A 15,777-nucleotide genomic window follows, 5' to 3' on the forward strand; every position below is an offset into this window, starting at 1 on the left:
CCATATTATAGATCTCAAAAGTGCATTGTTAATTCGAATCAGGATACATTTATGTAATCATTTTGTAGATAATTTTATATAAAATGCCATTTAAATTCGAATAAAGCTGAATAAATAAGTTCCATAAAACAATATAGCGTTCCCGAGTCCCGACGTTATTTTGGAACAGCATATCTGTGATTACCGTGATCTCATTGAGCACCAGTACAGCCAGTGCTCACGAGTGTTACACATACGGAACGCCCATGTCTGTGTGTGCATCATCTGCATAACGGTCCTCAGAGCATTTACCAACATGGAAGAGCAAAGATAAGATGCGCTGTCCTTCCGCTTGCATTAGAAAACGTTCAGTTTACTGTTAGGAAACCCACATCAGGCAAGTGATGTAGGTTAGTTTTTGGTGTCAGATGCAAATGAAAAAAAAAAAAAGACGATGCGATGTGCGATGTGATAACAGCTCAAAGCTGGAACCTCAGGTTTAAGACGGCACTCATGTCTCATCAAAAAGAGACAAATAAAACTGCCTATAATCATTCCACAGCCTACAGTTCTATCTGTTCTCTCTCTTTTGGTAGTACCCAACTTAAACGTGAGATTTTAGCAACCAGATCTAAATTTAGCGGGCACAGCTGGGTAGAAAATTGTTCTAAGCGGGCAGCGGGTGAATTAAGGCTGAATATACGGCGGAAGCAGTCGGGTGTGGAATAAAACCTAGCGGGAACAGGACTAAAAAAATTGTCCCGTGCAGACCACTATTGTAAGGGTTAAAAACATTGAGAAAAATCAGCTTTAAAGTTTTACAAAATAAGTTCTTAGTATTGCATATTGATAAGAATACAGAGATTTGAAACAATTGTAGCAGAATATTTACAAATTGTCTTCACGGGAAATTATCTTTACTTAATATTCTTATAACCTTTTGGCATAAAAGATAAATGTTTTTATGGCTATTATTCTGCAGGGGTGAGATTAAGTTTTGTGGTACAGAGTTACTAATTTGCATAAATGTATATAAAATTGTCAAAATATTTGGAGCGTTGGAAATACTCGCGCTCGACTACCTCGCCATAGTAGCCTAAGCTACGGCGACGCACTTTCTGCAATGACGTGGAGCGCGAGATGCACTCAACGTTACGCTACATGAATTTTTTTATTTGCTTACATTAGTAACAGTTAATTTTGTTATGGTATGAACTTTAATCCTAGGAAAGGCAATTAATCATAGGAAAGACATTTGTAACGAAATCCAAGACTGTATACCAAATTCAAGGTTATTAAGGCCTTATTTGAAATTATCAAATTTAATACTTTTTTTTTCCATCCATTTTCTTCATAATGTAAGTCATAATATAATTTCCTAAATGTTACATTTTCTCTCCCTAGACAGGTTATAAAATTGTCATATTTTGAAATAAGTTAATTTTGTTTGCCCCATTAGCAGATTATTTTGCTTGTTTTAAGGCTTTTTATTGTCTAAAAAATGTTTTTTTGATTTAAGAATTTATACATTTGGACTAGAAACAAGACAAAAAAAGTAAGAAAAGCAGTTTAGAAAACAGAATAGAATAGAATAGAATAGAATAGAATAGAATAGAATAGAATAGAATAGCAATTGCTAGGGATACTGGGTGAAAGTAATTAACAAAAAATAAAAAAAAAATACATTTTATTCTGAAATTATTTTAAATGCATTAATAACCATGGCTTTTAAAAATCCTCTAATAAAACATCTTGCCTTGACAAATGTTTTGGGGTTAGAATTTAAGCAGTATTGGTCACTTTATTTTGATTCTGTTTAAGTAACATTGCATCTACATGCCAACTAATTATCATTAGATTATAAGAAGACTGTTAGGTTGAGTTTAGGGTCAGTTTAAGTTGAAATGTACTTGCAAACATTTTTAGCGAGTTAAATGTCTGTTGAAGGAGCAGTATCAACAGATATTAAGCAGACAACCTACTAATACTCAAAAGGTCCAATCAAAATAGCGTTACCAAAGTATTCTTTTTTTCTAAACAAAAAGACTGAAATAAATTTTGAGAGAACTGCGACTCAAATTTTAACGCCATCTCATGCAAATTCGTAACGTTTTAATTTAGTGGCAAATTCGTATGAATGTGTATGATAATATTCACATATTTTATTTGATTTCCTTCTCCCCAATGTTAGTTAGGTTAAGGGGTGGGGTTTGGTACCACATAAATGGTACAATTTTTAAAAGGATGTATGAGTGAACTTGTATTCGAGTTAGCCACCAAATGGACAAAACGTAAAAAAGTGGCCTTTCCTTGTGAGATAAAGCTGCATATCTGGGTAATTAACATGATTTGACACACTTTTTCTCAAAGAGACATTGGCTGTTCATTTAGTGATCCTACAAATGGTTTGTGGGTAACTTCACACGTCAAATTCACATGTCAGCTTCTTAAGAGGATATAACGTGTTTGACCACAGTGGTGCCCTTCAAAAGAAAATGATCAAAAGCAGAAGTTTAAAGCGGTGCAATTCACTTGAAGTGACAACTTCTAATAGTCTCACCCAATGGCAGATTAGTATATCTTTTTTACAGCAACTTTGCAATCCTGGGACACACGGGATGGACAGAGAACTTATAGAAGAGATGAATATCTATGCTAATGTAGATAATTTGAGCATTCCTGATGCCAGCATAGAGCACACCAAGAGACACCAAACCCCTCAAGACTCAGGTGCTGAGACTAACTTCATTTTAACACACATATTTGCCTCAATACAAGTAATTAATTTACCTTCATCTACAGGAAGTGATTATGTGAGGATCAAAAACTACAGAGTAGCTACAGTGTGTTTGGTGCTGATGTGTGTTCTTCTGGTGACTGCAGTCTCACTGCTGTGTGCCCACATGAATACAAAGAGCACAAGCTGGACAGAAGAAATAGACGAGCAACTAGCCAACCTCACTAAAGAGGGAGACTGGCTACTGTCAAAGAGCATTCGTTGGACAAAGGAGAGAGAAGGATTAGCCTTAAATAACGCTGAGAGATTAAACAAATGGACCAGTTGACTAAGCAGAATAAGCTGTCAAACATGGGTAATAATAAGACCAAAAGATTTAACAGAATGTTATGAATTATCAGGTTAAACACACACTAAAAAAGGATTGTGGCTGGTTGTTCAAACTACTTATTTAAAATGAGCCGAATCAATACAATTGTAAGTTTGGGGGACAACTTAATTGTTTTATGTTCAATCTACTTTAACTTGCAAAAACAGTTAAGTAGGGGTGTCAAAATTAATTGTTTCTTCGGTGCACTGCGATGCAGAGGCGGACAATTCAGCATCGGTTCAGTAATAATCATAACTGGTTATTACGTACTGATGTCATTTACCTCATATGTGCTGTGTCGCGAGGGAGGTAAGCGTGGGTATTCACAACACTCCTGGCGCCAACTGTGCACAACTTCACTGCGTGTGTGTGTGATTTCTGTAAGTCTTTCACTGACGATTACAGCAGAAGCCCCTATTTCTCTGCGATTGAGGGAATGAAAGTACTCCATTTCTCTCTCTCATTCACTGTGGCCTATTTCACCTGTTGGCGTGACTTCTCCCCTCTCTTTTCCTCTTGGTTGTATGCATTTCCTGACCAGATTTTATGCGGCGCAGGAATAAATTTCCGAATAAAGCGCGGGAGCGGTCGATAACTCTGGTGTAATTTTAATAGGAGTGTGCGGTCTCACAATATCGCTCCCGAGCGAGCAAGCAAGCGCGCGTGGCTTGTGTATGCGTGCCTGCTTGTTTGGAGGTGTCTATGTTTGTGTATGTGTGTGAATGAGAGACAGTGTGATGCTGTGTGTCTGTGTGTGTTTATGCAGACAGCTTGTTATCGCAATCCCCCAAAATACTACACTGTGTATGGAAAGCTTCGTCAATGCACCGTGATGCACCGAGATATCGGATTGAACCGAATCGATGGCATGATAATCATAACCGAACCGAACCGTGGGACCAGTATAGGTTCACACATCTACAATTAAGTTAACTTAATCAATTTGTGTTGGGACAACATGAAGGAATTAAGTGGAACCCAGGTTTTTTTTTTTTTTTTTTTTTTTTTTTACAGTGTAGTAAATTGTTTGAAAATCCAGTTTGGACCCAAATTTTCTTTCAAAAATCTGTTATACTTGGAAGAAAGAAAGTCTTACAAATTTGCAACAACACGAGAGTGATCAGAATATTTATCTTCGGCTGAGTTAACATTTACATCACCCTTACAAAAATAATAGCAAACATTGACATTCACTTACCATATTATCTCCCCAGAACAAATAAATGAATATCACATAACTACTGGCGTTTACCACAAGTAAAATCAACAGCTCAAAAAAAAATCATCCTACGACTCAATGAACTGAACAGTGAGCTTCAATGCCAACTCAGCAAACAGAAAATTAGGATTTTATCAGTTTGATTCCCTAATAAAAGTTCACTTGAACAGAAAAGATGTGTGATGAGCTTTCATTTGTGTAAACGTTCCTATCAAACCCAAGCAATTCATGCCTGAATTCATCTTCATTCGAATGCATAGTGAGGTTTTATAACCTCGTCTGACCCATGACATTCAGTTTTAAACTTTTAATGTTGTTCAAAGTTTCTCACGTCAACAATATCACTGCATGAATCTGACTTTATTCATAGTCAGTCGCATAAAGAGCATATTCTGAAGCTTGAAGGAAACTATCAGTTGCTAGAAATGCACATGAATAAATATAGACAGACAGTCCAAATCATTCTCGTCTCATATTTGAAAGGTTACCAGTTTCTGCATGTCATAATTCATTCTTTATCCTCATCTGCTGTCATTAAGGATGCGAATGAGGATGAATGTTTGGATTAAAGTACTAAAATGCAGCGTAATAAATGACGAGAGCGAGCTGATTAGAATAACGGGAAAAGAAAACAGGTCATAATTTATTGAAATATCTACATTATCATGCACAGAAATATCCCTCTAGATCTACACTCTAATGTATATGCTTTAGGAGTCAAGCCTTAACCACATTATGGACCTCAATTTGCAAAAACAGTGTGTGTTTTTTAATAAGAATCATATAATTAATTAAAATGTACAGAATAAGGATTTTTTATGTGGCCTGGACCAACATAGGCTCATTGTGAAAACATACCCCTGTATACATTTCTGGAGAGCGCAAATTTTGTAGCCAGAGGTATGTATGGCTGCATTTCATCTTTAAAATGAACACTACGGGGCGGAATGATGCCGCCGATGGCTTCCGTTTCTTTTTGCAGTATACTATCTGACCGCTTACCTCCATGTGGATGGCTTTTCTGCTGTTACCAGTTTGCCCAGTGGCTTGCCACATCCCTCAGTGGAGTAGAGTACGTCGCTGAGTTGACCACAACGGTGAGGTTCGAGTCCAGTGAAAATTGGTTCCAGAAAGCTGTTAGGACAAAAACAAAACGCAAAAAATAAAATAAACAGAGTAAATAATAGGGTGAGAACATGGTAAGATCTGAAAACGTGACAAATCTTCCGTTTTTTTTTCTGGATCGCTTTTAAAAAACACTATCGGTTGGGTTAAGGGAAGACGGTTGGCGGGTCAATAGTTGTGTTTGAAAACACTGTCGGTTGGGTTTAAGAAAGGTGGGCGGGTCAGTCATTGCTGATGAAAACACTGTCGGTTGGGTTTAGGCAAGGCGATGAGCGGGTCAATCGTGTATATGAAAACACTGTCGGTTGGGTTTACCAAAGGCAGTGGGTGGGTCAATAGGTGTAAAACCTTCTTTTATGTTCATCAGAAAAATGAGACTCAAATATTTGTGAGTAAATGGTAGAGTAAATTTTGTGTGTGTGTGTGTGTGTGTGTGTGTGTGTGTGTGTGTGTGTGTGTGTGTGCAAAATATCCCTTTCATTTAGACTGTTGTCACATTGGCAAAAAAAATTAAATAGAAAATAAAATAATACTGTACATAATTCATGACTATAGCTCTTTAAGAATGTGATGGTGAAGGTGAAACGGAGTAAAGATTCTCCTATTGGGATCTGATATGATGTATATATTCAGGAGTGACAAAATAATAAGATTTTTAAGACATTTCTGAATGAGCAGTTATTTAAATGTTTCTTTGGTGATGGTCATACTGTGGAAAACAGAATAAAGATTCTGCTATGTGAAGGTTTGCAAAAACTCACAACTTAGTAAAGTGAATAATACTTTAAATGTGTATTTAACAGCAGTTATGAGAGAGCAGATGTGTAATGAAAACATAGAAGCTAGACAGGTGCAAATTTACATTACACACAGAAGGATGAAAAGGGAGATCAATAATAAAGTGCTTGATGGTGATGCTCAGATTGTTGTGAGGAAAATGATGACATTTTAGCACAATTTTAAGTAAATAATGCAACAGTTATGAGAGAGAGCAGATGTGTTGCCAAAAATAACAAAGAATGAGAGGTGTTCTTTTTTGTATTGCAATATTACACGTAAAAAAATTAAATGGTACTTTTGATATCAGTAAAATAAATAGCACTTCACAGTGGTGGTCAAATTGAACAGCTGTTGTTCAGAAAACAGCACAACTGAACCAAAAATGTTTCTTCTTTTATGACATTAATTTTAATAATTAAACAAAAGCTAAAACTATTAGTCAAGAAACACTTGACCAAACACACAATAACTAAAAATGAAACAAAAATTACAATAAATGAAAAACTAACAATAAACGAAAGTAAAAGTAATTAAAAAAGTAACTTAGAAAAATTAATAAACAGTAATAATAATATTCAGAATTTGTAAGCAATCATTCTATGGCAGAAAATCAGACATGTGTCTATTAGAGAAATAAGACATCAGTCAAGTGTAAAATATGCGTTCGAATTAGGCCCGTCACAATAATCAATATATCGACTTATCGGGCAATACTTGTCAGTGACCTTGCTGTGAGGCAACAGTGCTAACCACTGAGCTACCATGCAGTCTACCTAAATGGTTTTTATAAAGGAAAAAAACTGTTTCTATTAAAATGTTCTTAGATCACTGAAATGTAATATTGTAAACTAAAAATGGTTCTATTGTGGCATCAGAGAAACCCCAGTTTTGAACTATAGAGCTCTGGCTATAAAACAGTTAGCATTTGAGTATTTTGTCTAGTAAACAGCACATTTAATGCACCGTTAGCACAGTTGTGAGCAGAAGAGCAGTTGTTTGCCAACAACAAGCAAGAGACAAACAAGTTTAAATGAAGATTGGGAGGCTCAGTGATGGGATCTCCCTCACGGAAAGGGTGAGAAACACAAGCTCGCCTTAGGGGGAGAACCACCATCCTTAAATTCTGACACCGACAGATTTGCTAAATGATTCATAGTCTGGGCTCGGAGGAATTTCGCTCAGCTTTTGCATTTTTAAAATCTTCAATCTGCAGCGAACTGAAGGAAAAAAAAGGCCACACTAAACAATGGATTGATCCCTTCCGCTCGAGCGGCCCTCTAACATTTCAGTGATTGATCAGAGGCTAAACTTTCCATCATTCATACCGCAGCCTGCGTGATAATGCAAACTAAACACACATACATGATTAATAATTAAGATGGAGCATTGACGGGGCATTAAAATGCCTCCCCCGGGGAATCATTCATCAGCTCTTCTCGCTGATCACAGTGACATTTCTCCTCTTGGTTCAGCTCAGACTAGTCGACTGGACAAAATGGCTCAGCTGGAATCATACATTCCACAGGAAAGTGATTTAGTGCAAAGAGCTTGTGCGTGCATTAATGCCTGGAGAGTTCAGACTTACCATAGATCTTTGAAAAAGGCTAAATGGAGTTATGTTTACAGTGTAGAAAGAGAACACGCATTGATATTGCTTTTGTTGCGGCATCATTAATACAGTTATATTGGATTGTTTTCAACAGGCAGTTTAAATTAATGCAGTTTTCAAAGCATTAGAGGCACAGATTGCATGTTTGGTCTCGAAAATAAAGATTCTAAAAGAGGGTTTTCACAGGATGTCATAGATAGAAGTTTCTAGAAGCACTGTTTAACAATATAAAGAACATTTATACCTATAAAGGGCCTTTTTTGAAGTTTAAAGGCTCTTTATGGAACCACCAGTTCCAGTAAAGAACCTTTATTTGTTGCGTTTATGCAAGGAAAAATACATAAAATTATCAAAAAAAAAAAAAACCTATAGACTAGATATGATTGAATTGCCTCATGTTTCAGTTATGAAGTGGTTTGACAACAAGCAGGAAATGTTCAAGGGCCAATGACGTCACTACATTGAAATGGTCTATAGGTTAATTTTTTTGAGTTGCTTCTAAAAACTGCTATCTATGATATCCTTTTCACACTGCAAATCTGATATTGCCCACATTTATAAGAGCAGTGTGAACAGCCATGCAAAAAAAATCAGATCTGAGAAAAAAAAAAATCAGAATTGAGCACTAAGCCTCGCAGTGTGAACGCAGCCTCTGTGATGCCACAATAGAACAATTTTTAGTTCTCAATATAATATTTCAGTGATCTAAAAACTTTTTTTTAATGGAAACTCTTTTTTTCCTTTATAAAAACAATTTAGGTGGACTGCATGGTAGCTCAGTGGTTAGCACTGTCATCTTAGAGCAATGGGCATGTAAATAGACGTTGCAGACCTGTCAGTAAAATTTAGAGACGCTTTTAGACAGACTACGATACCTATATCCACATACACCTCATTCTGAAACATTTCTAGCATATATACATTTGTGTTATAAAGAAATTAAAGTACCATCTTTGAGTGCTAAAAGACTTTCTGGTGCATTTCATTTAATGATAGAGCCAATAAGACTTTCTGTAGCATTTTCAATTGAGCTAAAGTTGGTTTGCACATTCGGACATCCTCCTTAAAAATATTAAATAATTTCAGAAAAGAATTCTTTACAAATTCTAAATAGGGAAATAATATTAGCAGCCAATGACTATCAAAGTACAACATTGTTCAGTCAATTAAATAGTGCTAATGTTGTTTTGAAGTCATATACTTGCATGCTATTTTCATTCATTCATTCATTTTCTTTTCGGCTTAGTCCCTTTATCAATCTGGGGTTGCCACAGCGGAATGAACCGCCAACTTATCCAGCATATGATTTACGCAGCGGATGCCCTTCCAGTTGCATCCCATCTCTGGGAAATACACTTCAGACCAAATATTCAAGTATAATTTAGGCACCGTGTCACAAGTTGTCAGAGTTTAAAATTGAACAAATCTACGAATATTAAAACCAACTTGACCTCAATACATTTTCACCAGTCAGGCGTGGATGTTGTAAATACTTGATCGTTTTGAAACAGTTCATGCAGTTCTTTTGTGATTACATGACTGTGCTACAATAAACATTTGCAGAAATTAATAAAAATATGCGAAATACCTGGAATCCCACGCCGATAATCAGACTGAAGCGCGTGATACGAGGCTGTTAATAAACAATGAGGCGTGTCAAAGTCGCTGTCGGAAATTGGACGTGGCTGTGTGTAGATAGGAAATGAGTGTTTAGAACCATGCCAGATATACTTAAGTCTTGATATGTATCAAAATATAGTAAATATATTTATAAACACTACCATTTAGTTCTCAAAAAACGTTAATGAGCTCATTCCAAGCGTGCTCAGTGTTTGTTACGATGAGGTCATCACAGCAGCTGAGGGACGTTTTCCCAGTTCAGTTTCAGGGCTTTTAATTGGTCCGTTTGCGTTGGGAAATCTTTATTGGCTACTGAAATGCAGGACAAAGGTTTTAGATCAATTCAAATTATGGGCGTACTCAATAATGAGATATGACTTTAAAGCAGCAGAATATTTGGTATAACAGAAATATAAATAGGCCCATATTTGGCATAAATTGTATTCAATTAAAAGTGAAAGCACAGATTTTAAAACAGACTGTTCGAATAGCTACAAAAATAAATTATTAAATAAATAAATAAATAAATACTCAATTACAGTAATGCAAGTCGTAATTACTTATTTTCCACACGTCAATATTACTTAAATTCCCAATAGATCTCACTGAATAGACAATGGAAATTAACCTCGTTTGATTCTTTAAACTTGAGAAAAAACATACCTTTATCTAAAAACTCAAGAAACTTTTTAACATCATAGGTTATTCCTTTTTGTGAAAGTGATGGTTCGTTTTTGCAGTTATTCGCCCCATTTTCTATTTAATTATTAAGTTTAAATACTGAATTTAGGTGACATTTTAAGCACTATTTTTGGCTGGATTAGCTTGTTGGATGGTCATCATAACCACACTTTTTGATGTGCCAAAAACATTTCCAAAGATTTAGAATAAAGAAAATAAATATGACAAATATTTATATTTAAAATACAAATTTATAACATCATAAAATATCATTAGAAAAAAGTTAACTATAATTTATGGGGCAAATAACAAACTGGTCAGTACTTTCAATATTCCTCGGTCAGAATTTGGCTTTTAAATAATACTATTGTAAATAATAATAATAATAATAATAATAATAATAATAATAATAATAAAGCTTCACAATTTTTCTAGCCTCTCTTTTAAAAAGAAAGTACATTTAAAAATTCATCGCTAACAACAATAGCCAAAAGTGATTTTAATATGGGCCGCTTTTGGTGCTTCACACCTTTTATTGTTTTCTTTCAAGAATAAGGTCCGAAATTTAGAATGAAAGTTACTTGTCAAATTTTTTCTCTATTTTGAAACAATACAGTAGTGAAAGATGACTTCGCTTATGTCAGATGTTTTCTTGCACAGCTGGATGTTGGACTGTTGAAAAATAATTCTTTGCATTGGCAAATACTAGTTAAGTCACACCAAGTTATACAAGTTAGCAATTTATGATGGCATATCTGTCAAAATAGGACAAATGAGCTCTTTAATGGGACAAAATCTGGACCTGAAAGTTTTCCCACCCGAACCCGCCTGGCTACGTACCTGTTATTCTCTATACTGTGTAAATGTATTGTTTGGATGGAGTGCAAACATCATAACTGAATTGAATTTTTGCTTCATGTCTAAATCTTAATGTTTTGATAACAATGAAATATGAGCATGCAGTTTATTAGATATGAGTGAACGTTGTAATGTTTAAATAAAACCCTTTTCTTTCAGAATCACCCTTTGGCATTTGAAAGAATGACAAAAAAATATTTAAATAAAGATAAAACTGACATGTTATAAATTTAATAACAGGTCAAAAAGGGCATTTCTTTTGCATTAATTAGCAAAAAGTTAGCTTAAGATTACTTCATTAAATTAAAATTCATGATAGGGTAGTCCATCATAGAAGCCTTGCGGCATATGATTAAAATATCATTAACGCTTCAATATGATCATCCATTAGCCAAATCACGGGTACAGCTTTAATCCAAGATGCAAAATGCAAGTCAATGGGGTTTTAATAGGAACAGAGGAACACTCTTCAGATGACAAAACCAGAAAAATGAACAAAAGAAACTCTGGAATTAAATACAAATGTAGAATACAAGCAAGCACAGGTTATGAAAAAAAAAAAAGTTAACCAATAAGTAACTTGCTGGAGTAGCTAGTTGGAAAATAGAAAGTAATCTAGGCCAGTGGTTCCCAACAGGGGGGGGGGGGGGTCCTGGCCTCCAAGGGGGCCTCAGCGAGCACAATAGGGGTTGCGTCATATTTTTAAAAGTTTTTAGCATTGGACAATTAGGAGAACGATCATGTTGTCTTAGTTCATTTTATCCCTGGCTGACCAAAAAAAAAAAATAGACAAATTTGTAATTTGTCCTCCGAAAAAACCACAGAGTCTCATCGATTCACCTTCAGCAGCTAATACTAATAACCCAAGCATACTGGACAAAGGTGAGGAAGCTCTAAACAATTTAGATCGCAGCGCTAGCAATACTGAAAACTCTAAATGCAGGAAATACCAAGATAGTTACCTGATCTATGGTTTTATTCTATTTTCTCGAAGCAAAAAGTCCCTGACCCAGCCACAGTGTATTATCTGCATCAAAGATCTAGCTATTGAATGCGTGAGGCGTCCAAATTAATGAAATTTGCAGACGACTAATCCCCAATACCGCAACAAGTACAGTGCATTTTCTAAGCGCAAGGAAAAGTAATTGGCACACACCCGAAATGTCACCGCTTCTGACAAGAAACTTTAAAAAATTTGTCAACTATGCCTAGTTCAGACTGCGTGATTTTAGCCCCGATTTTGGCTCGCCGACAGGTTTTGAGATATCGCCGACAAATGCCTGAAATCACAGGCAAATCGCTGCTCGTGCACGTGAGTGACAATCACACAGTATGAACGACGCAAAGACGCGATCTGAGAGAATCGCCGATGAGTCGCCGATGCCTGTGAGATATTTGGCATGCTAAATATCTGGAGCTGTCGGCGATTCAAATCATGCCGTGTGAATTGAGTTTTGACTGAAAATAACATCAGCGATCGCCTACAGCCAATGATAGAGCAGCTTTCACTTGTGTGTGCGTGTGTGTATACCTGCTGCAGGCCAGCGGGTGGCTGGGGGAGAAGTTAAAAGCGCTCTTTTTCGGTTTATTTGGACCCACGAAATGGAGGAAAAACTAGTGGAGGTTTGACAGGACTCAGGAGCAACCGTGTCTGTTTGACGTTTCATACAGAAAGAAATTAGTTTATTATCAACTTAAGTTGAGGAGAAATGGCTAATTCCCTTTAAACCCAGGTGAGCAAACATGTACATGTTCTACCCCATTAAAGGCTTCTTTCTCATTATGTAGTTAATAACAAAAGATATACTACATGTTTTTGGCTGTGAGACGTAGTTTGGACGAAGTTGTCGGCGATTCTACCTATAGTAAAGTCATTCAATGTGAATGTACATGTCGCCGAACCATCTTGCAGTGTAAACAAAGCAGCGACGAAACGCTAGCCCAGGTAGTCGTGTCACAGATAAACATCTGTGACACGACTACTTTTAAAATCATGCAGTCTGAACTCGGCATAATTGGCAACTAATATATGGCCAATTTAAAGGCCAAAGGCTTACGTTTTTCATTTACAGATGGCCTACTGATGTTTTGCTTTTATATTTTACATTTTGCACATACTATTTCTGCATAAACATACTGTATCTAGATATAGTCATAAACATACCATTTGTTTGAAAACAAATTTTTTTTTTGTAATTTTTACTGCAAACTATTATAAGCAATATTATCAATAAATGTTGAGGAGGGTCTTACAATATTTTCCGGCAGAAAAGGGGGTCTCAGCCAAAAACAAAAGGTTGGGAACCACTGATCTAGGCCAAACTAAATCACATAGCAACATATAAAATAACTACAGCAATAAAAATATAACATCTTTTTTTATACATAACTTTTGAATGATATTTTTAAAAGTCAAAGTGTAATTTGGACTTTATATATTCTTATGCAAAAGTTTGGCCAATCCTGATCATTTCATAATTGCAAGCCATAGGCTGCTGGCCTTTTAAATCAACAATTTCGTTTGGATAAATTTTATACTCTGGGGAAAAAGCAACATTTCAGTTCTGCACATTTATAACATTTATTTAATCAACAGATGCAATGCAATTTAAGTCATAACAAAAACAGGCAGGTGCAAAAATTTGAGCACTCCAAGAGAATGACAGCAATCTTTTGTAGAGCCACCTTTTGCTGAAATAGCAGCCTGTAGATGCTTTTTATAGTCTAGGATAAGTCCCTTAATTCTTGCTGAAGTCATTTTGGACTATTCTTCCTTGTCTCCAGTTCAGTCAGGTTTGATAGGTGCCAAGCTCTGGGGACTGGGATGGCCATTCCAGATCATTGTATTGTGTCTGAGCATGAATTACTTGGTAGATCTGGAACTGTGCATTGAGTCATAGTCCTGCTGAAGCCTCCAACCCTGCCATACGATCAACCTCTTGACTGATTTCTGAACATTGTTCTTCTTAATCTGCTGATACTGGGTGGAATCCATGTGACCATTAATTCTGAAAAGGTTTCCAGTACCTGTGCTTGCCACACATTCACATAGCATGATAGACCCTCTACCATATTTTATAGTAAGAAGCAGGTTCTTCTCTTGTGCCTATGGTTGTGGCATCACTGTATATTTTTCCAAAATGATTCAGGCTAGTCCGGATGAGCCTTTGAGCCACCTCAAACAACTCTTCTTGTTGGCAGAATGCAGAAAAGGCTTTTTCTACAACACCTTCCATAGAGCTGTTCTTTTAGAAGAGTGCGCTGGACTGTGGAACGATGTACAATGACATTATATCAGCAGCAAGATGTTCCTGGAGCTCTTTGAAAGTGGTCTGTGACCATCCTAACCATTCTTCGCCTTTGCCTTTCTTATATTTTTCTTGGTCTAGCACATCTTTCCTTCACAAGAAATGTTCCTGTGGCCTTCCATTTTCTTACTATATTTCTGACTGTGGAGATAGAGACTTTAAACCTTTGTGACAGCTTTTTGCATCCTTCTCCTAAATCATGTTCATGGATTATCCTAGTTTTTAGGTTATTAGGAAGTACTTTTGAGGTTACCAAGTTGACTACCTTCAAGTTCACAATAAGGAGAAGCACAACTAGCAATCAGCTATCTTAAATATCCTTTTTCATAATTGGTTGCACCTGTGTAGGGATTGTTAAGGTTCACTAAAGCTGCGATCACATTAGAGTTTGAGCATGCGATATTCTGTTGTGCGGCGCTGCGAAAAGGGGCGGGATAAAACAAGCTTATTAGACATTTAAAAAAGCGAGTGATTGCTCATGTTTTAAATTTCTGTCCAGAGAGGACATGTTTTAATCCTCGATTGGCCTCACGCAGTCAAGTGATGCGATTTCGCAGGTCATAGTTCACCAAGCTTGAACTTTGCACCGCAGCAACCTGTGAAATTTGACGCATGACCCTGCGTTTTCGGTCTGATGCATTCGTGTGCGTATGAATGGAAGCCTATGGGAGGAAAAGCTCAGTGTGACCACAGCTTTAGTAACTCAAATCAATTGTGTTGTAGTCAATTAGCATCAAGTGACTGCAGGTTTTGAAATCCACACGAAAGAGTGTGTCCAAACTTTTCATAGCCTATTTTTCAGTTTCAATTTAATTTCACACATCTCAATACTGACACTAGGGGTGTCAAAATGAATCATTTCTTCGGTGCACCATGATGCAGACGCGGACAATTCGCTATCGGTTCAGTAATAATCATAACCGGTTATTACTGACGTCATTTACCTCATATGCGGTCTGTCGCAAGGGAGGCGATCGCGAGTATTTCAACGCTCCAACTACTTAAAACTCATAAACTGTGCACAATTTCAATGTATGTGTTTGCTGGATCAGTCTTTCACTGACATATACAACTAAAGCCCCTATTTCACTGAGATCGAGAGAATGAAAGTACTCCATTTCTCTCTCTCTCTCTCTCTCTCTCTCTCTCTCTCTCACACACACACACACACACACACACACACACACACACACACACACTGGCCCATTTGACTTGCTGGCGTGGCTTTTCTTCTCCTCTCGGCTGTTTTACAGCGTTACTTCTGGATAAAGAAACGAGCGCGTGTCTGCAGAGTTTTCTCCACCGTGTCTATCATACATCAGCTGTGAAATCGCCGCTGCCACCGGCCGCTTATCAGTGTCACTCATCTGTGAAGAGCGCAGCACGCAAGAGCCAATCGCAACCATTTTTGTTGAGGGTGTGACCAATCAAAGAGGTGTAAGAGAACTAAACAAGGATCAGAAATTGAGCTGGATATTTATATTTGTTTAT

The 15,777-nt window shown here is 36.7% G+C and overlaps 1 protein-coding gene across 1 annotated transcript in view; it reads right to left on the reverse strand.

Annotated features, from left to right (window-relative positions):
* The window catches only part of si:dkey-187i8.2, a 108,031-nt gene that overhangs the window by 80,444 nt on the left and 11,810 nt on the right, over positions 1–15,777 (reverse strand). The window contains exons 6-8 of the mRNA XM_087275877.1: positions 9,601–9,751; positions 9,408–9,504; positions 5,308–5,439 (exon numbers count right to left, since the gene is read on the reverse strand). Of these exons, the coding sequence (XP_087132003.1) occupies positions 9,669–9,751 (83 nt within the window). The 3' untranslated portion in view covers positions 5,308–5,439; positions 9,408–9,504; positions 9,601–9,668. The remainder of the gene's footprint in view (positions 1–5,307; positions 5,440–9,407; positions 9,505–9,600; positions 9,752–15,777) is intronic.

This window comes from Danio rerio, chromosome 12 (genome assembly GCF_052040795.2).
Source record: "Danio rerio strain M-AB ecotype USA chromosome 12, GRCz13ab, whole genome shotgun sequence".
In the NCBI taxonomy this organism is placed as follows: Eukaryota; Metazoa; Chordata; class Actinopteri; order Cypriniformes; family Danionidae; genus Danio; species Danio rerio.